General features: G+C 38.2%; 2 protein-coding genes across 3 annotated transcripts in view; both read right to left on the reverse strand.

The window, feature by feature from the left end:
* Positions 1–8827: 8827 nt before the first annotated feature.
* On the reverse strand, positions 8828–11432 carry LOC107707148 (zinc finger protein 36, C3H1 type-like 2). 2 transcript variants are annotated; one of them, XM_016511064.1, is made up of 2 exons: positions 10993–11432; positions 8828–10806 (listed from the first exon to the last, which is right to left on the reverse strand). In XM_016511064.1, the coding sequence occupies exons 1-2, from the start codon at positions 11083–11085 to the stop codon at positions 9673–9675; spliced, it is 1227 nt and encodes a 408-aa protein (XP_016366550.1). In that variant the 5' UTR covers positions 11086–11432; the 3' UTR covers positions 8828–9672. The 2 variants fall into 2 exon arrangements, with proteins under 2 accessions (XP_016366550.1, XP_016366549.1); XM_016511063.1 differs by having other exon boundaries at positions 8828–10809; positions 10993–11425.
* Positions 11433–13472: 2040 nt separating this feature from the next.
* Positions 13473–25683, reverse strand: part of LOC107707143 (thyroid adenoma-associated protein homolog) — a 108704-nt gene continuing 96493 nt past the window's right edge. The window contains exons 25-28 of the mRNA XM_016511056.1: positions 23456–23528; positions 21808–21962; positions 21589–21711; positions 13473–13657 (exon numbers count right to left, since the gene is read on the reverse strand). The gene's annotated coding sequence lies outside the window, so the exon portion shown is untranslated. The remainder of the gene's footprint in view (positions 13658–21588; positions 21712–21807; positions 21963–23455; positions 23529–25683) is intronic.

Below are 25683 nucleotides of genomic sequence, written 5' to 3' on the forward strand. Positions count from 1 at the left end.
TTTTTTTTTTTTTTTAATGTCCTAACTTGATCTTCTGGTGAAAACAACAACCCTCTTTCTGGTGACATATGCCGGACTTCTATAGTTATTTAGTCCACTTAAATCCCACCCCTTTATTAAAATCGACTGCAAGCTTGCATTCATTTTTGAGCACAACTTCCAAATCCCAAAATCCAATCAACAATGGATGAATAGAACCAAGTCCGGATGTGTGTCACAATGTGGAAATTGGATCTGTTACTAATTCCGTTTTAAAGTAATTCTATAGTAATTATTACACTAAACACAGTATCATAGATATTAATTATACAAATAAATTTCCTTGCAAACAATGAAATGCATTAATGTTTTTATATTTTTTTTTAGAATAAGGGTATATTCACACTAATTTAACTAATCAGAATACAGTAACCTCTGCTCTCTGCCAGTCAAATGTTGCATATTTTCATCAAGTTCACTGACGTGTCTTTGAAAAGTGGGATTTTGGAGAGTTCAGTGGCTAACTCTGAAGGAAACTGGTGATTTTTTTACAGCTCATTCATGCTAATGGCTCAGGGTCTGTTTAAGGGTGCGATCTTGGCTCTCAAGGATAATATCGGGCAGAGGGCAGCGTCCCAACCCCCCCTCTAAAGCATGGGGCATTTTTTTTTTTAGAACTGAACAGTCATAGCACAACAACTTGCAGTTGTACTTGTAGATGTACAGCATACACATGAACCATCAAGGAAGAAAATGAAAAAATCTGTCATCATTTGCTCATCATCTTTCCAAACCTGTATGACTTTCTTGTTTCTGAATTAGGCATCAATTGCTGTTTTATATACAATATTAGGACCTGAAGCTTTAAAAAAAAAAAAAGACAAAATATTTTAATAGTCATGCACTATATTTCAAGGCTTCTAAAGTCATATGATAGCTTTCTGTGAAGAGCAGCATGAAAATTTGATTGTTCACTGATAATCATCTTTCTAAAATGACCTATTCACTGCTACGACTGGATCATTGAGTCTGAGAGTTAGAACACTTAAGACCTGTTTTGTGAACTGGATTAACAGATTAATTGAAAATACTGGTAACACTTTAGATTAAGGAACACATACTCACAGTTTTCGCTCAATAAACTCTAAATTTGCTGCTTATTGGTTGTTAGTAGTAGTTATGTTTAGGTATTGGATAGGGTTAAGGGATCTAGAATATGGTCATGCAGAATAAGGCATTAACATGTGCTTTATTATTAATAAACAGCCAATTTGCCATATGTATGCTACTTAATAATCACTAGTTAACTGGAACAACATAAAAGTAAGTAAATGATTTTTAAGTATCAATCTCAAAAACATATAAGATATTAGAAGACTTTGAAGAACCTGCATAGGGAAAGAAAGAGAGTAAAAGGAAAATGAGAGGGATAATAAACATCCTGACATGCACAAACACTCATTTCCAGCACTCATTTCCTTCAGAGACCTTATCAACGCGGCCTTTGTCTGAAAAGTAGTCGATATGAAATCTCAACATGACCAAGCACACCACCTCCAAAGTACCTTCCGCTTCGGTGTCCCCCACCCTACTTTCCCCTCAGAATCAACTTCACCTAATATCCGTAAAGAGCTCACCTCTGACCTCTTCAGCTTCCCACATGTACACATTGAAACCTGAAGACCTTGTCCTTCTTTCTCACAAATGTTCCAGAGTGACGCTCTTACCAGCTGCAAACCAATGTCACCAAGAGCTCAGCAGATAATAACCTCAGCAAGCTTACACGCTCACATGCTCTCAGCCTAGCTACAGTATCGGTACAGTATAAATATTTTGGATGATTAAATGCAATTAGTTTGTGGTCCATAAACACATATTCACACACACACACACACACACACACACACGCACATACAGATGCTCCTCCATCATAAACCAACAGATCTCAGGGGTTTCAATTCAGGAGCCAAATAAAACTGTTTACTCAGTAATAACGCAAATGAGTACAGTTATCCACGTCACACTGCCAAGAAATTGCCGGAGTGTACGCACCAATTAAACATCTTCAAATAAGACTTCCACTTACGAGCGTAAGCTGCTCGATTTTATATTCTACGGAATTTGTGTATGTACAGAGCAAAGAGTGGGAGTGTGTGTTTACTTGTAAACTGGACCACCACACTGAAGAATGTTGTCCACATTTCTGGCCATAAAATTTACTGTTTTGATATTGTAAATAGTTTACCCAAGTGAATGTTTCTCAATTCTGATTTTCATTGATCACCTGGCTGTACAGAATCTTAATTTTTATTTATTTATTTTTTTGTCCTGCACTGATTTTAGGACAAAATCTGCTGAATTCCCAGGAATGGACATGTTACCTTTTAGGCAGTGTAAAATGTGTTTAGCTGAGAGTACTATTCTCGTGAAAAGTACACTTTAGCATACTTTAAAAAAGTACTTGTTACAGAAATAATATTATATAATATATAATATATATATATATATATATACTTAAGTGTAAACTTAATGTTATGTTTTTAGACACTTTTTATTTGACCGTCTAACTCTAGCACTCTATTCTAATTCTTTTTTAACTATTGGTTTTTATTTGTTTTATATTAAAAAACACTTGACGCTCTAACACTCGCACTCTCTATTCGTTTTCTAACTGCTTGTTTTCTTTAATAGTTCAAAATGTGGCAACCTCTTCTGGTATGGTGTTAAATGAACACTAGTCTTGACAACATATCTGTGGTCTCCGTTGAGTGCTATGTAAAATATGACATTTGTTACCATTTGCATGTCAAAAATAATCCTCAAAAGTTATGACATTAAAGGGGTCATATGATGTTGCTAAAAAGAACATTATTTTGTGTATTTGGTGTAATGAAATGTGTTTATGCGGTTTAAAGTTAAAAAAACACATTATTTTCCACATACTGTACATTATTGTTTCTCCTCTATGCCCCGCCTTCTGAAACGCGTCGATTTTTACAAAACTCATCGGTCTGAAAAGCGAGGTGTGCTCTGATTGGCCAGCTATTCAGTGCGTTGTGATTGGCCGAATACATCAAGCGTGAGACGGAAATGTTACGCCCCTCACCATACTGTGTTGATGCCATGTCCCACTTTAGCATACTTTAAAAAAGTACTTGTTACAGAAATAATATTATATAATATATAATATATATATATATATATATACTTAAGTGTAAACTTAATGTTATGTTTTTAGACACTTAAATGCATGTTAATTGCAATTAAATGAAAATGTATTAGAGTTTACATTTATGTTAAATGCAATTAGCTTAACTTCAGGGTGATTTTGACCCACTTGACGGACTTAAATTCATTTTTATATCAAATTTCATAATTACTTCCATTGAAATCTGGATAAAATGTATTGCTGAATGTACTGAAAATCATTTATGGTAAACTAAAATATACCTTAATTTCAATTCTATTGAATCTTTTATGTCATTCTGTCATGATTTACTCATCTTCAGGTTGTTCCAAACCTGTGTAAGTTTCTTTCTTCTGTTCAGCACAAAATAAATTATTTTGAAGAATGTTGGTAACCAAACAGTTGACGGTAGCCATTGACTTCCATAGTAATTTTTCCATACTATGGAAGTCAATGGCTACTGTCAACTGTTTGGTTACCAACATTCTTCAAAATAACTTATTTTGTGTTCAACAGAAGATAGAAACTCATACTGGTTTTGAACAACTTGAGGGTGAGTAAATCATGACAGAATTTACATTTTTGGGTGAACTATCCCTTTAAGTACACTTTTAAAAAGTCATTTTAATTTTTGATAGAACTATCCCTTTAAGTGTGATAAGACACATTGTCATGAAAGTCTACTCTAAGTACATTTAAGTGTCTTTTTATTTCAATTTTATATTATCTGCAAGTACAGTTTTTATGCACTTTTAAGATTCAAAATATACTACAAGTGCACATTCAATACAATTAAGCACACTTTTTTTTCACAAGGGTAAATTCTTGATATCTAATTAACAAACTTGCCAGGGAAGTATAACTTTGTGCATGACAAATGTTCCCATTTCTGCCTGACAAGTTCCAAAGCTTAAACTTAATAAAATGCAGTTGGTAATTGAAAACATCACATTAATAATGAAACTGTAATGATACATCTGTGACTATGCTAAAATGTATCTGATATGGCCTGTGATTCATACATGAGGCTCAGGACAATGTGGTGCTGTACAGAACATTTCTCAGCATCATAACACAAATTTGTCACATCTTTTATTACAGCTTGAGTACTTCCTTATCACAAAGCTGAGCTCCACCCAGTCTAACAAAACAACTATACAATACGTACATTGTAATACTCTCACAGCCACCGCACACGGTCCATAGGGCAAAGCAGGTCCAACCTATTAGTCTCTCTGTGTGAGAATAAAGTATTGTAAGTAAATACTCATATCTGTCTTGCTGTCCATTTGAAGCACAAATAAAAGTTCCTTGTAGTCTTAGGGCACTGGGAGCATTGTATTCAAACAAACAAACAAAAAAAATCAGAACTACGTATTTGGTCTATTTTGGAGCTCCATTTACATTTGTCCAGGGTCTGTTTGTCTCGACCTCAGCAGGAACATCTTGACCGGCAAATGCAAACTCAAGACAATGAGAAAGACAATGAGGAGTCACGGGGAAGCCTGGCCAAACAACAGATATCCGTTTTGAGGGGGAATTGCTGGATCAAGCTCAAGTGGACGTTTTAGACATTAACGCGATTTTAGTTCATCAAAATGCTTTAGCAACAGTATTTGGACACCTAATCCACATGTAACATGTATGAATGCCACTGAATTAAATATCAAAGCAAGTGGCAACAGCAATACATATGACTTTTAATCAGCTGGTGATTTTTAGTGGCTGTATGAAGTCAGTTCTCCTCCAGTTCACACTGGTGTCCAGCAGAGTAACCTGATCGTCTACTGTTTAACAACCCCAATGTGTCACATGACATTTTGACTTTATTTTGCACAAAACATGTTATTTATTTATTTATTTTTTACTTCATTAATTAATTAAAACAATCTTTTGTGGAATGTTTTGCTTGGATGTTGTTTATTAAAATTTTACAAAATATTATTCGAATTTTAAAGAACTCTTTTCAATTTGAATACATATTTAACATTTAATTTATTCCTCTTATTGTACAGCTGAATTTTCAGCATCATTATTCCAGTCTTCAGTGCCACATGAATCAGCGTCAGAAAATCATAAGCAGAAAATTGAGAGAGAAAAAAGTATCAGGGTTTCCACAAAAATATGAAGCAGCCCAACTGTTTTCAAAATTGATAATGTTGCATCAAATCAGCATATTAGAATAATTTCTGAAGGATCATGTGACACTGAAGACTGGAGTAATGATGCCAGGAATAAATTAAATTTTTTATTATATTCAGATTGAAAACAGTTATTTTAAATTGTAATAATATTTTGAAACAGTAATGTTTTACATAAGAGTGAGTATAAGAGACTAAAAAGTATTAAAAAATCTTATTTTTTTAACCGATAGTTTACATTTATAGTGTGGCTTCAGTGTCCATAGTGTCATTTTGGTGCCAATATATATATATATATATATATATTTTTTTTTTTTATAACCCAGTTCTTCTTCCTCCCTTGATACCAGGCTTATTTAGATCAGTCCATTCTTAGAGTGAGCAACATAACTGATAAAGCTCACCCATCATTTAATCACAGTTCAGGGAGCAATCTGAGTAATTATCTAGTACAAAGGACCAGACACACACACACACACACACACACACACACACATACATCTTCACTACTCATTATTGGCAACAGCCGCACGTAAACACAACTCGCATATGCAGAACCTGTTTAGTAGGTTCTCTCATAATTAGCAGCATTGTGATATGTGACATTATTCACTGAGGTGATAATGAATCTAATATCAGGAAACTGAGACTCGAGCAGAGAAACACACTCTACTGGACTTATTCTACCCTTTATGGATGTTGTCTTCGCCGCTCCTCCGTCTGTCGGCCTGTAAACAGTGACCTCCCGCACATCATGAGTAAATATTTGCAATTTAGTGAAATAGTGAAGAGTCAGGGACAAGCTGCAACACTCATGCAGAGCCCGCAGGATTTCTTTGAAGTGTTTTTTCTTCATAAGGGGATTTTCTGGAGACCGATTTACCCCTCAAAACCAACAACACAACTACAGCATGAAATAAACTATAAAGCTTGTGCATGATTACTGTGCAATCGCACATATTTTAGTTGCTAGGGTGCTCCATATGGTAGGGTGATAGTTGCAGACAGACAGACAGAGACATACAGACAGACAGACAGAGGAAGACAGAGGGAGGAGTCAACAAATCAGTGATGCGCCTACACACACACACACACACACAAAACTGAATTTTAAATTGTTCATAGAATAATAAATGTTGATTTATTCCATTTTAATTATATATACATGCATGTATTTTTTTATTATTTATTATTATTATTGTTATTTTATTTATTTATATATATATACAATATCTATAATACATATCTGTTTTAGATTCAATGTAAACACTATGTTTTGGCAATACATTGTAACAATTGTCATGACAATAAAGCACATATTGAATCGAATTGAATTGACAGACAGACAGACAGACAGACAGAGACAGACAGACAGACAGAGACAGACAGACAGACAGACAGACAGACAGACAGACAGACAGACAGACAGACAGATAGATAGATGGTAACACTAAAAGTTTAAATAGAATATCAGTAAGCCCCTTTATTTACTGGACATGACAGCAGTGTTTCATGAATCTGGCACCCCCTTCTACCCCAACTATTCCTGTTAAACACACTGCGGCACAAATAGAAACTTTCAGAAGGCCTGACTGACGATAGCAATAAAGATGACAAAACCAGCAGGAGAGAGGCTGGAAATGGGAGGCGGTAAGGAACCGAGTCTTTCCTGCCCTAATCAGAAGTCAGTGCATTTCCTGTCATTGTAGGAGCTCCAGGGCCATTTACCACACTGACACACAAACATGCACACTCAAGCGTTTGCATTCACACATATAAGACACGGCGTACAGATTTACAACACTGAGATGAGGCACCTTCACAACACACATTCCTGACAGATTAATGTTACCGTACAAAAGAAATACATCACGGCCCATTTGGCACTGATCTACTCGCTGTGGTCTGATAAATACTTGATCATAAACAGAGTGGGGCTACATAAATATTTGCTCGCTGTTATCGTTCTTATGTTATATATGGCTTCAATGGCTGTGATAGCTTTTATCAAATAGTTATTGCAGTGCTTTAAAACGCTGGCAAAAACAACCAGCTTTGAATGACTAAACCAAGTCAAGGTTGCACGAATGCCCTGCAATGTCTGTTGTGTACTACAGGCACCAGTCCGAGCCACAAGAGTGTGAATCATGTTCATTTATGAATGGTGAGCAATATGTGAATGGCAGTATACTAAACGTTCTCATCCCTTCTTGAGTGAACGCTCATTTTCTTCTGTTTATTTTAGGGAAGGCGGTGTTATGCAAGTACTATCAAATAACCAAAGCAAGCGAACGGTCATGTCATGAATCATGTACTGTTTGAAATATGCATTTATATGCACAGAGCAAGTTTTGACTGCATACAGATGAGTTCAGTCTTAGTCAGCCAGAGAACAAAACTACCAGGTTGGGGCAACCCCCATAACGCCTTTCACAGGCAGCTAAGCATGCAGACAGAATGCAGACCACTGCGGTTAGACTCAACCTCAGCATGCAGAAGCCGTCAGGGTTCATGTGAGTTGAGAAAGAGATTGTTTTCAGGGAAGAAGTACAAGAATAGAAAAGGTAGCTTGCGTGTGTGTTTGTGTGTGACTTTAAGAGCTAATACAGAAGTATGACTTGCAAAACCGCTCCAGTTTTTTTTTTTTCAATGAAAACCACATGGACTACATTCCAACGTTTGTTTGTTTTTTTCCAAAATTATTTTATTGGGAGAACTACAAAAATGTACAGTACAAAGTTAACAGTCTCACGCGCAATTTGTAGTGAACTGGCTCCCCGATAAACAAATATGTTACAAATCCGGTTCTTTTTGTCTTTTTTTTTTATTACATTCAAAAAGCTTTACTTCTGATAAAGTAGTCAAAAAAGGTACATAGTGCGAATCCCCTGTACCTACTATGTACAAACCAAATGTGTTCAAACTCTTCCCCGTCCAGCAAGTTTGGAAGATTCAGACCATCACCACATCATATCATAGGAAAGCAAGAGAACAAACAAAAAGGCAAAACAATGCAAGGAACAGGGAGTAATAGAAAAAAAAAATACAACTCAGATTGTTGCTCTAAGTCTCTATTTCGCTCCTTTGATAAGTGGTAACAACCTTCCAAGAAGTTTAAATTACAAACTACATTCATTTCCTCTTGTTGTAAAACAGTAACATGTATGAAAATACTTTATTTGGTTAATCATAAGGCAATGTAAGATGGTGAATCCCCACAGGCACTAGGCAGTAATACTGGGGCTCTGGTCTGCTACATTCTCACGCACGTGGCTGCCGTGCATTGTATAGACATACGTATAAAAAAATAAAATACTTTTTGGTTAATCGATTTACTTGGGATCTTTGAAATCTGATTTCTATGAAAATTTAAGGCTAGTATACGCTCGGACGGTCCTCTGCCAACCACAGTTTATACATTCTACAGACAAACCTAAAGGGACACGTCTGACGATTCTCCAAAACGACAACAAACAAACAAAAAACCCTTCCGAAAAGTAACATCCCAACAAACAGCAAATCACACAAACTGTTTTTAATGAACGTAAACAAGGAAACAAAATGAATGAAATAAATATCACATACAATCTCTTAAATTAAGATGTTTTTTTTTTTTACTCATTTACCATAAAATAAAGTGAAGTTACAAAAAGAGACCAAACAAAAATATATATTACTGTGAAAAGAACATACGCTCCACTTTATGTAGATTAATAATGGCCATCATAATTTAAAAATAATAAAAGAATATAGATCTATTGCTTCATCATACTCGATAAATACAGTATGGACACAATTAACAATGTAGCCTATACTTTTCACAAGATAAAATAAATAAGTTAAATAGTTCATAGCCAGTTATGCACTGCTATGTAATCACTCATATCAGCTAAAAAAAAAAATTTTTTAAAAAGGTATTCAACCATCAGCAGTGATTTCCCAACAGCCAAAGGAGAGAGCTTCAAACTGCACAAACCAACCAAACCACTGGGTGGCGCCGCGAAACTGGAGAACTTTTGGAATGGATGTACATACTTTGAAAACTAGTATACTTGTTGTCAAGGCATATTCTTGGCAAGGATAAAGGAAAATCTGAAACCGCTCCGTCTTTCACGTAAAAAAACAAAAAAAACAAAAGTCTTTTGTACAAATGTGGAAAGTAGGTGGTCCAAAAAGACCAAGAGAATGCAACAAACTGCTCCGGTGGAATGCCTTCAACGCAGTTCAAACAGACTAATGCCGTGTCAGGCGTCTGACAAACAAATCCATCTCCCTCGATATTAAAGTCTATTGCTGAGCCTGAACTACATATCTAACGGGAGACTCCTCCGCTATCGAGTCCACTCAAAAAAAAAAAGAAGCGGATTAATCATCGGAAATCGACAGCCTGCTGAAGATGGGCAAACGCCTCCCGCCGTCCAGACTGGGAGACTCAGAGCCGCTGAGACTTCCGGAGGAGCTGAGCGAGCCGCTGGCGTAGCTGTCCCGGTCCGAGATGCTGTCAGGCGGGCTGGGGGGCGAGTCGAACACCGGCGACTCTGACAGGCGGTGGAGGGACTGCAAGTGGCCGAGGCCGTCGCCCATGTTGACCTGAAGGTTTCCGTAATAACCGTTGTGCGTGTGCACGGCCAGCGGCGCAAGCAGGGCTTTGAGGTCTTGGCCGGGGAAAGAGAAGGCACTGTTGCGAGTCGACGAGAGAACGTCTTCGTAGAAGTTAGTGGCGCAGGAGGAACGATTGGAGCAAGGGGGAGGGGGGGTTCGGGACGTAGGGCTTTCGAGAAGGGGCGAGTCGAGTCCGTGGTGGTGGTGGTGGCTGGAGAAACCCGAGAAGCTGAGGCTGTGGTGGAGTTTCGGTCGCTCCCTGAAGGCTCCCGCCGCCTGCTGGTGCTGCTGCCCGTAGCCGCACACCGGCTCCCCCCGGGCGGACTTGGTGGACTCTCCCTGCATGCTTTTGGCGTTGCTCGGCGCTGGTCTGCGTTCGTCGGCGTTGTGGATGAAGTGGCAGCGCGGGCCGTACGGGCAGAAGCCGATGGTGTGGAAAGTGCGACAGGGCTCGGTTTTGTACTTCGGGTGGCGAGACAGGCTTCTCAGCTCGTGGTAGCCGTGCGCGAACTGGCACTTCTCGCCGTACTTGCACGCTCCGTTTTCCTCGAAGGGCCTGCAGAGCTCCGTCTTGTAGCGGGTGGAGTTGATCTGCGAGCCCGGCTTCTGCTGCAGCACTTGCAGCTGCTGGCCGCTCTCGCTGTAGGCGCGGTCGCGAAACTTGTTCTCCTTATTCATAATGGCGTTCTCCTTCATGCTGCTGTAGGAGCTGGCGGGGTACTTGTTGCCGTTTGTCATGGACTCCATGTTGCTGGTGGAGTTTCGACGGAAGAATCCTGACGCGTACGAGTTGCAGTTGTTGGTGCTGCTGCTGCTGGAGGTTGTTACCGGGGCCCCGACAGCTTTCTTATCCAGCATGCTGTTAATATGTATGGCGTTTATGTTGAGGCTCTTCTCCTGCTGTGCAGAGAGGAGGAAAGAAGAGAAAAAGTTAAAATCAATGCAAAGTAGTTGCAAAACTATTTATGTACTCGTCTCAGCCATGCATGAATTTGTTATACGGCTAAAACTTCTCGAATCGTCAAAAAGTTCAAGCAGAGATCAGATGCATGCAAGTAGCGGTTTGTTAAATCAGCAAAGTACCTTGTACAGCATGTCGATGTCGTAGAAAGCGGACAGGATGGTCGCAGACATTTCTGTTTCTTCAGAAGAAGACAGTCGCAGATTATCTCTCATTTGAGGACCGACCTGGAGCCTTTGGATGCGAAGGCGTTTAGTTTGCCACTGGCTTAGAATTTGTGCAAGAGATACGGAACACAAAAGGCTACTCTCAGATGTGGTCTGAAATTCAGAGAAGGAAGGTTGAGTTCCTCGTTGTGTGTTTTTGTTGCGTGAGTCTTCTCCCACCGCGCAGTGCCGAGCCAGAACAGTAAAGAGTCTGCTTTACTCTCCCGCACATATAAGCTTGAGGACAGCGCGTAAAGAGGAGGAGGATCTTACTGCGAAAGTTGCCTCAAATGTTACGCCCTGCTTTTTTTCAAGTGTCGCCAGGACTGTGGATCTGATTGGTCGCTTTCTGCACCCCTCCTGCGGCGCACACACTCACTCACTCACTCACTCACAGCACCTCCAACACTGCACAATTTACAAGATTAATTCAGTGCAATCAACATATAGTTCTAAAACAAGAAAAGTCAATAAATACTAATATATAAATACTACCACATTATGAGTAGTTTTACAAATATACGTTTATTTCATATACGCATTACATAAACCCCATATTCGTATAGGAAACGCACATGGCATCCTATTTAAACAAAATGTTAACAGTGGGGGAAACTGATGGAAGAAACTTATATCATGCATATACACGCAGTGTTGACACTCGGCGTACACGAGGCTCATGCGCGCGCGAGACTGGTCGCTCGGATATCAGGAAATGTTTAGTGGGGGAGTTCGATTGCATAATCTAGACCGAGAGGCCAGTCTTTGAAGTTGTGCCAGATCTGATGCATAGAGTGCGAAACTATGACACTTGTCTGCATGTGACGGTTGCCTCTGCTTATCTTTCCCAGTATAAATAGTCCATTTTAGCCTAGAAATGCATTTTTAAATAAACAATGTTATAAATTTCATAATTCTCATAATGTTTTGCACTGTATCCTTAATTTAGAAAACACAGACATAAAAGTTTAAACAAGTTGCAACAAAGTAAAAATCAAATCCTTCAAGAAACTCAAACTATCAACTCTAATAAAAACGATACAATACTGCCCCCTTACGGTGTCGACGCTTATCGTCGAAAAAAAGGGCTTGGGCGCCACCTACAGGCAAACAATATAATTCACTTCACATTCCCTCGTTTTTGTTCTCTCCCAGTTCCCATTGCATATCTCAGCAGTACTCTTGTATTACAATTCCATTTTTGATGGTTTCAGTGAAGCACATCTATACATAAATGAGAACAAAAATGATCCTGGTGAGGGGAACAGCATGTGTGATTTTACCCACCCTGAGGAATACGCTGCTGACATTCCAAAAAATTACATAATTTTACAGTAAAATAGGAACATTGCTACTACAGCCCCTGAAGGCAGCCCAGCTGTCTACTTAGCAAACAGACACCAGGCTATTTTGCTCTGATTGCATAACACGCAGGAGGAGCAACCAAATAATTTCTCGTACTAAAAACAGTTAAGCTATGCATTAAAAATACAACAGCTTGCTCGAATACCACACTGTGTGAAAACGTGACATTGAAAACAGCTGAGGAGAATAAAACCTCGTTCTCAGTATCGCAAACACACATTACTGTACAAAAGTAATCCCAGTCAAACGAGCGTAATAAACTTTATTTGAATAAAAAAAAAAGCTTGTGGTTATGCCTGCATGCAATTCAGCTCTTAAAAGAGGAAAACCACTGTGAGATTAAAATAGGTTCATAATGCACCTCTCCTTTCACATTCTGTATCTTTCACAGTCATCTAAGATCTAAGTGTATCTAGAAGATTCTGAGCCAGTGACGTTCTCTCTTTCAGCAGCGATATCTTGGCAAACTCGATGGTGGATGAAAACTGGGGCAGTGCAGGGAGGGCTTTCATCGAATGCTGCTGTTTTTGACAGGGTAAAAAAGGTGTTTTTTACACTACCATTGAGAAATTTTAACCAAACTATGTTACAGACTTTTCATTAAGACCCTAAAGAATCATATCAACTTGTGGAAAATGGGCATCCTATGACCCCTTTAAGACTTGTACCTTCGTTGTTTCATCCAATTTTCAAATATTTTTATTTATTTATTTGAAATAATTTATTTAAAATTCCTATGGAAAAAAAATAAATAATGGGGAGAATGCTTCTGGAACCAAGGCTGTAAAAAAAAAAAAAAGGGATGGGATGGGCACTGTTGCACTCTATAGGTTCATCAATGTGAGTCTATGGGATTTTCTACAAAATGTTATCATCCACTATGTGAAACTTGTACATTTCATAGTTTTTAAAATTAACAGCATTAGTTGCCAATTTCGTGTCATGATTCTGACGTCGGGGGACAAGTTCTGTGACAAAGTTTAAAAAGCCCGCAAACATAAGCAAAATCAGTGATGCATAAAAAACAAAGCAAAAGTGCTCCTTACCAAGTCCAGTGACTCCTCACAACTTGTATTTGATTGTTCATCTCCCAGGAGCCATTCTATCAGGGTCACCATTCCAGCAGCCACCTGGCCCCACATCTGGAACAGCTGGCACAGAAGACCCACCCCCATCTCCAGGGCAACCGGAGGAGAGACGGCACCCGTGGCAACATCTAGAAATGCGGTAGAACACAGAAGTCTAACAAATAATCCCTGATGTAACACAGGAGTCACCAAAACGAATGATTCTGGAACACACGTATGGAAAGTTCAAATAGATCAATTTAATGAGCCACGTCAATCTTAGTTTGGTTTCTTTGGTCTCCAAGGCATTACTGGGTTCAGGCAATGGAGGTGGTGCTTTGCCACAACGCAATCTGCTCCCAATCTGAGACTTGCCAGAGCGTTGGATGTAAAGCAACAGCCTGAGATTGATGCCTCGCTTTCTTTTTGTTCTCTAGACAGCGTGTTTCCATCTTCGCCTGGCATGTAAATAGATCAATTTAATGAGCCATGTCAATCTTAGTTTGGTTTCTTTGGTCTCCAAGGCATTACTGGGTTCAGGCAATGGAGGTGGTGCTTTGCCACAACGCAATCTGCTCCCAATCTGAGACTTGCCAGAGCGTTGGATGTAAAGCAACAGCCTGAGATTGATGCCTCGCTTTCTTTTTGTTCTCTAGACAGCGTGTTTCCATCTTCGCCTGGCATGGAACCCATTTGAGAGAAACAAAACTATAACAAAGCGCACACATTGGAAACCACAATGTACCATATGCACGCGTGCAGGCATTCAAGACGGGTCGTTTTTGACTCAACAATCGGGAAGTTGCGTCTAAGAATAGATCTAGACGTAATATAAGGGAAGTGAGAAAAGATCTAAGTACACATAAGAAGACAACAACACTGACACCCATCCAGGACGGCCGTCGACCTCCCTTTGGTTTAACGACCCCAGTTGTTCATGCATCAAAGCAGTAATGTGAGAGATCTGCTGCAGTTTGTTTTGAACTCAGGTTTCCCTCCATTGCCCCCCTTCCCAACCAGAATCTGACATGCAAATTACTAAGGCTACTTCAAAAGTCACCAGGACTTGCCAGTCAAAACCAAAAGAGAGAGTACGAGAGCAAAGCAACACCTTAAAGGTTGCCCACCCATTCACCCCTCCCCCAAAAGGAACTCTGGGAAAGCAACCGCTCCACAAGAATAAACGGATCGGCTTTCCGAGGCAAACTTAAGTAGAGGCTATGGATAGATGTTGATTATGTAGACTCGAAGGGTGACATGTTCCTTTCTCTATGTGATGTGTTGGGACGCCCCATCTCTTGATTTACCGGAGTCTGATGTCAGAGGTGCTTTTCATCCCCATTGGCTTTGGTGCTGGACGCCATCCAAGGCCGAACAAATAACCGGCATTCAGACATTAAGAAATAATAGGAAACTCAAGCTCTTTCCATTCCCTTTTCTGTGGTTTAGCACTTCAATAACATGATTTCTCAATCTCTTCAGAGCTTACTCAACAGGATGTTCTGTGCGCATCTGCGAGAACAAGTGTTTTCGGTGTTAACTTCTGATGTGTTTGTTTGCCATTTAAGAACATTTGTATCACGTATCGCATCGGTAAATTTCAAATTTAAAGGCTGAAAATATACACTTTCATAAAAATTGTACCTTTGGGGGTACAACAGCTTGTCACTTGTGCAGTACCCTTAAAAGGACAACTTTGTACCATATTTATGCCTAAAACGATCACAGTAGCAGCTTAATATTACTACTCTAAGGTACTATTATGTACCTTTTACGGGTGAATAAGGTAAAACGTTACCCCTTTTACCACTTCTAATGGTACAATATTTTCCTGACAGTGTATTCCTGACAGGCCTTGCTGTACTTAATGGGATAGTTTATCCAAAAATTAAAAATTTGTCATCATTGACTCATCCTCATGTTGTCCAAATCTGTATGATGTTATTTCTTCTGTGGATATTTTGAAGAATGTTGATAACCAAACTGTTTTGGTGACTAATGGCTTCCATTATGTAGACATAAACACACAGATATTTCTCAAAATGTCTCTTTTTATGTTCCACAAAAGAACAAAAAAGGTTAGGAACGGCATAAGGTTAGGAACGGCATAAGGTTAGGAACGGCATAAGGGTGAGTATATGATAACACAATTTTGGCTGAACAATCTCTTTAAGTTAAAGTGAAGAAGCTTCTAGATCTTGGCTGTAGACGTGACAGCAGAAATGTTCGCGAGGTGTTTAAGGGCACTTCGTCCAGCCGGTTTGTGTCTAGATGCACACAGTTGTGCTGAGACTCCAGAAGGAAGAGGAATGTTTCATTCCCGTAATCGATCCGTGGGAGTCGTGGGACTGGAACTAATTAAAAAAACTTTCTGAATAATGAAAGCAAGAAGGGCATTAGTGTGTGGCAAATCTGGGATGTGAGCGAGCGCAGCTGGGTGAGTGCCGGGCGTGAGGGAAGGTGGGCTGGATGAATGAGACGACTTCTCTAAAGCCTTATTTACTTCTGGTTTAAGCCTACCCATGATGCAACAGGGGTCTCATGGTGGGTTTGACAGCTTTATCCCAATAAACTAGATGACTAAACCGACCCAAAAATGGAAATTCTGTCATAGTTTACTCACTCTCGTGTTCTCATTTATAAGGTAAATCAAATGTCAGACCAAAGACACTGAGCTTGTATGTGGCTGGAGATTTCAGTGCATGTGGGAATGACCACATGTGCATCATTGCACGCTCTCTCACATACATGCATGCATATTTGGACACACTCCTGGAACAAGGTGCAAAAAGTCTGCGGGCAGGAAGTGTTGGTGTGGGCGAGAGTGGTGTCAAGGTGCGAGAAAACACACACATTTACAGCTCTAACTTCCTTCAGAGACCTATGAGAACCAAGGAACTAAAGGAAGCTCATACCTAAACACAAACACACGTACACACGCAAGCACTCGCACGCACCAACCACAGACTTACAATGCAAGATGTATAAATATCAACTTCTTTCTTAATATTTATACCATTATATTTGTGCCATTATTATTTAAATGACTTTTAAATGTTTTTAATTTATGTAGTAATAATAATAATAGATCACAAAAACTGCACAAATATAAGGGTATCAATAATAATGATAATTATTATATCATATTTGTGCAATTTTTGTGATCTATTATTTTGAATTATACTGTTGCAGTGTAATTACTTTTTTTTGTTGTTGTTGTCAAAAGCAGAAATAAAACAATAGCTAAAACTCTCAATCTCTGTCAGCTCCTTTTGGAAGAGCAAGAAATCATTAAATCCATACATTAAACCTACATTTGATTTCCAGTGCAACTTACTTTCATGATTATGGCCCTGAATATTCAGCAGGCCAGCAGAATCAGGTGGAGACTGATATCATCTGACACATTTATGTCAAAACTAAGACGTCTGCTAGACTTCTTTAGTGTCCCTTACATCAGCCTAACCTGTCTAACGGGAGTGTTACAGTATCACTCAGGTGTCTGCTGGTTAAAAGGCCTGGAACACGGTCACGTGACCCTAAGACAGATGGGAAAAAGGCTCCGTAACGTATGTGGTACCTCAGAATCCTTCCGGTGTCAACAGGCCCTGACAGCCCATTTTTTCAGCAGCCTTGGTTCAGGAAGTATTTGTCCCATTCACTCTCTCCATTGGGATTTAAAAAGAGACCAAAACGAGTTGGATCTGAGAAAAGACCAACGGTTGCTCATTTCCATGGATCTAATGAGGATCTCTTACAGATTATGTGCAGAAAATCCGAGAAGATTTATATAATTTTAAAAAATCTGTTTCTTTATGGAGAAAACAGGATTTTAGTTCCAGATTATGTTTGTTAAGCTCTACATACAAGCTAAAATGAATAACAGGGTCAATATGCCTAAACTGTTTAACTGTTTTAATGATTGAGCACCTTTGGCGCTCCATTTGGACACTACTGGTTTAATGGATGGATGATCCACGGATCAGTTCAGACCTCTTCTTGTAATCCATTACATGAATGACTACAGGGCATCTACTGCGAAAGACATTACACGCACAATGCTAGAGTTTGACATTAGCTGACTGGTGAGAACGTCCTCAAAACGAAACCAGACACGCCAAGAACAATACCAACGGGAGTAATGCGAGCAACAAATGTTTAAGGTTTTTCAAAACAGCTGAACTGATTGGCTTCACAATTTACATGTAATAACCGTAATAATGCTTTATATTTAAATATGGCAAGTAAAAAGCGATTCGCTAGTGGGAAAAAAATAGCATTATTATGGTGATTCGCATTATAACGACAACAATAATACATCAAGGCAACATAATTAATGCTACTTGGTTTAAGGATTCAAACAGTCCCTTAACCCCAAGCAATAAACTACGCGTCCCACACTGTTTGAACTTCTGACATGAGTAATGCCTCAAATCATGTGTTTTGTTGACTACAGGTCATTTCTAAGCGATCAGAATGTGTTTTTGCCTGGCAGAGGAAAGAACGGGTAAAAAGTCCCTTAATAATGCTGTAGACTTGCATATTACAGAGCTTTGTGACTTGGGCCGGTAAGCAACACACTAGCATCCTCCTAGAACAACTTAGCAACTACTCGTCACCAAATATTTACACTTGTTCAAGGCTTACGTCTCTGTAACTGAGGCGAAAGCAAACCAGCCCCGAAAAATAAAATAAAAAATAAAACCTGGCAAAACACAAGTGAAAAGCGCTGAGCATTTCAGACACAGTAATTACATTTGAAATGCTTGAACACTCCCGAGTTCCCCCCGTGAGAATATGGTCCTATTCCATTTTAATGCTGTTATCAGATGTACCTCTCACCCTCATCCTAAAAGCCTTGTCAAGTGATGCCAGGGGTTCTGATTTCCAACCTAATTTGTATTGAGATAGCGGAGGAATAAAAGTGTCTAATTGAATTTGGTTTCGTGTACTGCACAAAGACTTCACTGTGACGGCGAAAAGAAAGAGGGCCAAGTACAAAGCCAGAAATGTGATTACAGTGCATGTTAGAGTTACTTCATATATCTCAACTGCTTCATCTTTCTCAAGAGTCAACTTTCTTTCTAAAACTAGAAAAGTGTTGAAACATAACATACCAATAAACTATTTTTCACCATCAACATTTTAGGTTAAAATTCACATATACAATACTGTTCAAAAGTTTGGGGCTGGAAAGATTTTCATTAAAAGTTTTTGAAAGAAGTCTCTTATGCTCACCAATGGTGCATTTACTGTATTTGACTAAAAACACAGAAAAACAGTAATATTGTGAAATACTAAAAATTCATTTAATATTTTAAACTGTAATTTATTCCTGTGATGCAAAGCTGAATTTTCAGCATCATTACTCTAGTCTTCAGTGTCACATGATACTTCAGAAATATGCTGATTTGCTGCTCAAGAAACATTTATTATTAATGTTGAAAACAGTTGTGCTGCTTAATATATTTTTATATTTTTTGTTCTGGATTTTTCTGGAATCTTTTGAAAACTTCTGCAACAATGGAAAAGTCTTTACTGTCACTTTTAATCAATTTAATGTGCCCTAAAAAAAATAAATGAATAAAAAATAAAATGAATAAAAAAGCCTTACTGACCCCAAACCTTTGAATAGTAGTGTTATTATAATATAATAGCAAATTTTAATGCATTAAAAAATGTAATGCATTATTTTTTTCCAAAATAACATTAAATAAACAGGTCAAAACATAATACATAAAATTATAAAATATAAAGTTATACACACCTGCGGAGTGACAAATCAATTTTTAAAGTACAAATACGCCATTGTCATTTGGGATAATAAGAAGTTAGCCAGTCACTAAACACAAAATAAACCCCAATATTTTGTGATAATGACTGGCTGATGACGGTTGAGACAATGATTGCCACCTAATCTAATAATTATACAGTTTAACGATCATTATACAAAAACATTTTCAGAATGCAGTGATTGACCAATCAGAATCAAGTATTCCAGCAAGCCGTGTAATATGAAGTCACAAAAACTGCATGCATAACAATTTTACATTTCATTTAGATCAATTGCAGCAGCTGTCACTGCTTGAAATTTCATGTCAGCTACCCAAAACCAGTAACATATTGTGGGTTGGCGACAAGAGAAGGCTCAAAGGATTGTGGGACAATGCTTTCTCAGACTCTTCCCCCATCCTGCTCTTGTTTTTCTTGCCCATGTGAAGCAGGATATCAGCGTATCAGAGAATGTGGTAATGATGTGGTTTTGATGTGACTGATTTATGGGACGGAGGTGCCGCTATTCTCTGCATCGCTGACCCACACACCTCCATTTCAAAGGCGCAGGGCTGCCGTTCACCGCCTCTCCTCCACACCTCTCCTCTGTCGCTCAGTCAGGCGAGGTCGTAAACAACACTGACCTGACCTCCCCCCATCCCTCCAAAACACTCCAGCCATCTTCATCTGATCTCCTGAGTCAGTGCTGTTGTATAATGTTCTGGGTTCTATATACAAGCACAGTAATTGCAGCAACTTTTTCCTTAGCAAAAATCAGTACAGCAATGCATTCACAATGGAAGTGTTTAAAAATATGCAGCTTGCATTTTCTTTAAAGTACTTATATTAATTCGAAGTTGCAAAATTGTTTTATTTGAGCTGTAAAAGGTGACAATCATCCTTTAAGTGGTGAAACTTTGAAGAACTTTTGGTATGTGTTACAGACGTCAATCCTGTAAATGAGTGAGCTTGCGCTCATGCAAACAGTCCTTTTCTAGTATTCTTGGATTTACATGACCATGGCACCGAAGTATTGAATATTTCTTTGCACAAGACCAGGTTAGAAAGTGACTTTTTCATACTAATTTCATGCTAACACTTAAGTTGTGTGGCTATACTTACTAAACAGTGTGTATTTCAATGTTTCTTGCCTGTGTCTGTATACTTGTGTTGCGTTACATATACATACATATATATACACATATATATATATATATATACACACATATATACACATATATACATACATATATATATATATATATATTTATTTATTGTGTCTATAGGATTACCTAAATTGAGGTTCATGAGTTAATGAAAAGCTAATAATGTAGAGATAAAAATGAATTAAATCAGAAAGAAAAAAATATATAAAAATAAAATAAATTTAAGCAGTCCCTTTCTAGTATTCTTGCATGTGAAAATTACTGGGTTTAATGCCTTTGCATTGCCATGACACTGAAATATTGAATATTACTTACGCATACCAGATTTGCAAGTGACTAGCATACTAGTTTCCTGCTAACACACAAAGTTTGTTTATTGTGTGTGTGTGTGTGTGTGTGTGTGTATGAATGTATTTGACTTTACAATAAATAAACAAAAATTTGAAACAAAAACCATCAAAACTAAATACTTGAAATACTAAAAAAAATAATATTTTATTTGTTTACCTGCATGTCATGTGACCATTAACATCAGACAAGCGTATAAACTAGCAAATGTGTTGTTAAATTATTGAAATATTAAATTAAATCCTCAAGAGGTAATTCAAAAAAATATTTTAGGTGAAAAGTTGTTTTTTTTTGACAAAAAAACATAGTCTGTGATAATTATGGCACAAAGGCTGTCAATAGAGCTTCACTTGCACTGAACCCAGAATGTTCCTTTAATATGAGTGTGTGTGTGCATGTGTTTGGTGTACCTGTGTTGTGTAAATGGTCCGGTATGTAGCAGGTGAAGTCAGCTGCTCTGTCCCTGATGTCCTGATCTTCATCCTGTAATAAAGTAAACAGGTTCTTCCATAGTGCCACAGTGTGTGTGATACCTGGAAAACACACACAGTCATGTGACCATTAACATCAGACAAGCGTATAAACTAGCAAATGTGTTGTTAAATTATTGAAATATTAAATTAAATCCTCAAGAGGTAATTCAAAAAAATATTTTAGGTGAAAAGTTGTTTTTTTTTGACAAAAAAACATAGTCTGTGATAATTATGGCACAAAGGCTGTCAATAGAGCTTCACTTGCACTGAACCCAGAATGTTCCTTTAATATGAGTGTGTGTGTGCATGTGTTTGGTGTACCTGTGTTGTGTAAATGGTCCGGTATGTAGCAGGTGAAGTCAGCTGCTCTGTCCCTGATGTCCTGATCTTCATCCTGTAATAAAGTAAACAGGTTCTTCCATAGTGCCACAGTGTGTGTGATACCTGGAAAACACACACACACACACACACACACACACACACAGTAAGCTTTAGTTCAGATTCCTACATACTTGTTCTTGTCCATAGATGTCCACTCACCCAGAGGAAGGGCTGGTGCCGTCAGTAAGGTGGGGACTGCCTTCACCAGCACCTCTGCTGACATGAGTTTGACTTCTGCAGGTTGTTCCCTCACCGCAGCCCTGCACGACCCCCCATTTGCTCAGACAGACCACTGCAGCCTCACTGAGCTCCTGCTGTGTGACACAAACACACTACTGAAAAACGGTGGTGATTCCATGGTACCAAGGTACAGTGATGTGTACGATAGTAATGCCTTGGAAAGTTGATATGTACCATAGTAATGCATGATTATCATTATCATGGTGTTCACATGCTATACTTTAAGGTATATTATCAGCTATTGTACAACAGCTTGTGCTTCAGAAAGTGTTTCTGATCGTAATCAGCATAATCCATTTTTAATATTAATTTTAATTTTACTGTTCTGAGTCTTTTGTTTTATTTTTTTATTCATTTTTGTTGCATTGATGCTAAACTTATCATTCACTTGCTTATGAATCGTTTATTGTTGTTTATGTAATGAAAAATATTTTTAATGCAAATGTGTTTTTTTTTTTTTTGTGAAGTCTTTCCTCTTTTGATTAAAGCATTTAGTTCAGAGTATTATCCAAATATTACCACATTTAAAACGTAAAACCATTTTTCATTGAATTTCAAGCAAAAACAACTTTATCACGGCATATATTGTGATATGAGATTGGTCATGCTTTGACAATACACTACTGTTCAAAAGTAAAAATACATTAAAAACATGCATTAATATTGTGAAATATTATTACAATTTAAAATAACCATCTTCTATTTGAATATATTTTAAAATTAAATTTATTCCTGTGATGCAAAGCTGATTTTTCAGCATTACTCAAGAAACATTTCTTAATATTATCACAGCTGAAAATATTTTTGTAGAAAATGTGATACATTTTCAGGATTCTTTGATAAATGTGAAGTTCAGAAGAACAGCATTTATTTAAAATTAATAGAAAATAAGATTAAAATAATTTAGAAAAAAGAAAAAAAATTTTTTTTTGTAAAAATGTAAAGTGAATTAATAAATGAATTCTTGCTGAATAAAAGATAAAAATACTGACCATGAACTTCTGAATGGTAGTCATTGAAATCACATTGTTAACGGACTGGAGGCCATACATCTCAGTCCCCCTCCCTCTCGTCACACCTAGCGGCTAATCGACTTTCCAGGGATTTCCTTATTTGTAGTGAGATGTGGCGGAATGTTAAGCCGTTATAAGGTTAAGTATCTGTAATCTGCTCCAGTCTAGATAGAGAGCAATAGACTGTCCAGTTTAACTCGCTTAAGTCTGTCTGGAAACTTCCAACACAATGCTTCACTCTTTCCTCTACTCAGTCTCATGTTTCTTTTCTTCTTCCTTACCTGCGGCGTTGATTTGGCCAGGTGCAGCACCAAAAGAGATGTCAGGGAGAGAGAAGCACAGTAGAGCTCCACACTGAAACACATACAAGAACATGTGCATACTTCGGTTTATTATCAAAAACTGGGAGGAGTTAATTATCTGTAATCTGCTCCAGTCTAGATAGAGAGCAATAGACTGTCCAGTTTAACTCGCTTAAGTCTGTCTGTAAACTTCCAACACAATGCTTCATTCTTTCCTCTACTCAGTCTCTTGTTTCTTTTCTTCTTCCTTACCTGCGGCGTTGATTTGGCCAGGTGCAGCACCAAAAGACATGTCAGGGAGAGAGCGGCACAGTAGAGCTCCACACTGAAACACATACAAGAACATGTGCATACTTCGGTTTATTATCAAAAACTGGGAGGGCAGGGTGATGCAACAAAAATATAGAAAAGATCAATTGTGTCAGTGTTGGTTTTGATGGCGCAAGGCTTGTTTTCCACATGAACTGATTTTTCCACAGTAATTGAATAGAAGACACCTAACTACATATTTTCTTTTATGCATTTCCATACATGCTACACAGGGGCTTATGCTATGCCAACGTCATCCGCTGAAATGCCACTCTCTCCTGAACACGCTTAGGACAGGTAGCGGAAGCTAGGCATGCCACAATTCTCAATATAATATTGAACTGTTCGGTATGACATCCATGGTTCAATACGCGCTTGTTTACTGTGTTTTTTCCAGTTTTGCATTTAAATAATTTCAGTTTTATTCCTTTTTTGTTTTATTTCGGCTGATCTCTGACTTGCACAAACTGCATTGTGATCATTTCCCAAAATGTCTTTTGTTTGGAAAAATTACGAGGTCTGTAAACGGCCGCTAACAGAGGCCGGACACGCTGAAGACGGACGCAATGAGGAGAAAAGACTGTAGCAGGCAGAGCAAGATCACTGTTCACAATGCGCGAAAGTCAGTGTTGGTTTTGATGGCGCAAGGCTTGTTTTCCACATGAACTGATTTTTCCACAGTAATTGAATAGAAGACACCTAACTACATATTTTCTTTTATGCATTTCCATACATGCTACACAGGGGCTTATGCTATGCCAACGTCATCCGCTGAAATGCCACTCTCTCCTGAACACGCTTAGGACAGGTAGCGGAAGCTAGGCATGCCACAATTCTCAATATAATATTGAACTGTTCGGTATGACATCCATGGTTCAATACGCGCTTGTTTACTGTGTTTTTTCCAGTTTTGCATTTAAATAATTTCAGTTTTATTCCTTTTTTGTTTTATTTCGGCTGATCTCTGACTTGCACAAACTGCATTGTGATCATTTCCCAAAATGTTTTTTGTTTGGAAAAATTACGAGGTCTGTAAACGGCCGCTAACAGAGGCCGGACACGCTGAAGACGGACGCAATGAGGAGAAAAGACTGTAGCAGGCAGAGCAAGATCACTGTTCACAATGCGCGAAATATTGGAAGAAAATCCAAAATATTGAATTGGAGGTTTATATAAATGTGTTTCTGAGGGGAACTGACTGTCTTAAGAAAAGTTTAGATAGTATTTATTTTTCATCTTACCTCTGTATAATGCATATTCAAGTAGTGTTCATAAGCGCTGCGCTGCTTTGTTTACAGCGGTAACCATGCAAAGAAAGCTGTATTGCTGCTGTTCCAGACGCGCCACCTGCTGTCAGAGAGTGAATTTGCATCTCATTCAGTTCGTCTGCTGTTTTTGTTTTATTCAGTTGTTTTATGTAGTATAGTTTCACAAAGTTATGGTCAGATCATTCTGTATTTGCTTAAAATGTTGAAATTATTCAATCTAATTTAAATAAAAAAACTGCTCATGCTAGATGTGTGTAGCATCTTTGTTTGGATCGTGATTAAAATGCCAAAGTTGCCTCTAATTTTATATGGCTACAGATGGCCTGTAACAAAGCAAATACACATCTTGTTCATGTACTCATATTTTCATTCTTTCTTGTCTCTTGCTTAAAAAAAAAAATACAATTAATAAAAATAAAAAAAAATACAAAATTGGCAACTGGAATTGGCCATGAAAAGATCAGTGCATTCCTACTACGGTCTATTTATTTTATATTATACAGTACACTAGGATTGTGTACAAGTGGAGTTTTATAAAATAAAGAAACTAAAATAAAGAAAGAGTATTGCAATATTTTTTTTTCTCCTTAACTTCTTACTGCTCCTGTCGCTTAAGCATAAGGGGCTTTCGCACTGGAGGAACCTTTTCATAGTTCCTAGAACTATTGGCGGAAGTACCCACTTTTTGGCGTGTCTGTATCACAGGAACTGGGAACGACTTTAGTTCTAAGAACTCCGTTTGGGGGAACTAAATTAGACCCACAGAGTCAGTCTAAAACAGTACTATAGGAACTACCAGTGATGTAAGTGTACGCTGATTGGCCAAACGCACATGCAATACAGACTACCTGGAATTTTTTAAAAGGCCATGTAAAAAAATTTACTCCACGAACATGGAAAACA

Source organism: Sinocyclocheilus rhinocerous, unplaced genomic scaffold (genome assembly GCF_001515625.1).
Source record: "Sinocyclocheilus rhinocerous isolate Xijiao unplaced genomic scaffold, SAMN03320098_v1.1 scaffold715, whole genome shotgun sequence".
NCBI classification, from domain to species: domain Eukaryota; kingdom Metazoa; phylum Chordata; class Actinopteri; order Cypriniformes; family Cyprinidae; genus Sinocyclocheilus; species Sinocyclocheilus rhinocerous.

Bases quoted from the DNA above. Each gene is read 5' to 3' on its own strand.
- LOC107707148 (XM_016511063.1), bottom strand. From the start codon at position 11,085: ATGAGAGATAATCTGCGACTGTCTTCTTCTGAAGAAACAGAAATGTCT. The intron at 10,810-10,992 runs GTACTTTGCTGA...CTCTCTGCACAG, and splicing joins ACATCGACATGCTGTACAAG to CAGGAGAAGAGCCTCAACAT.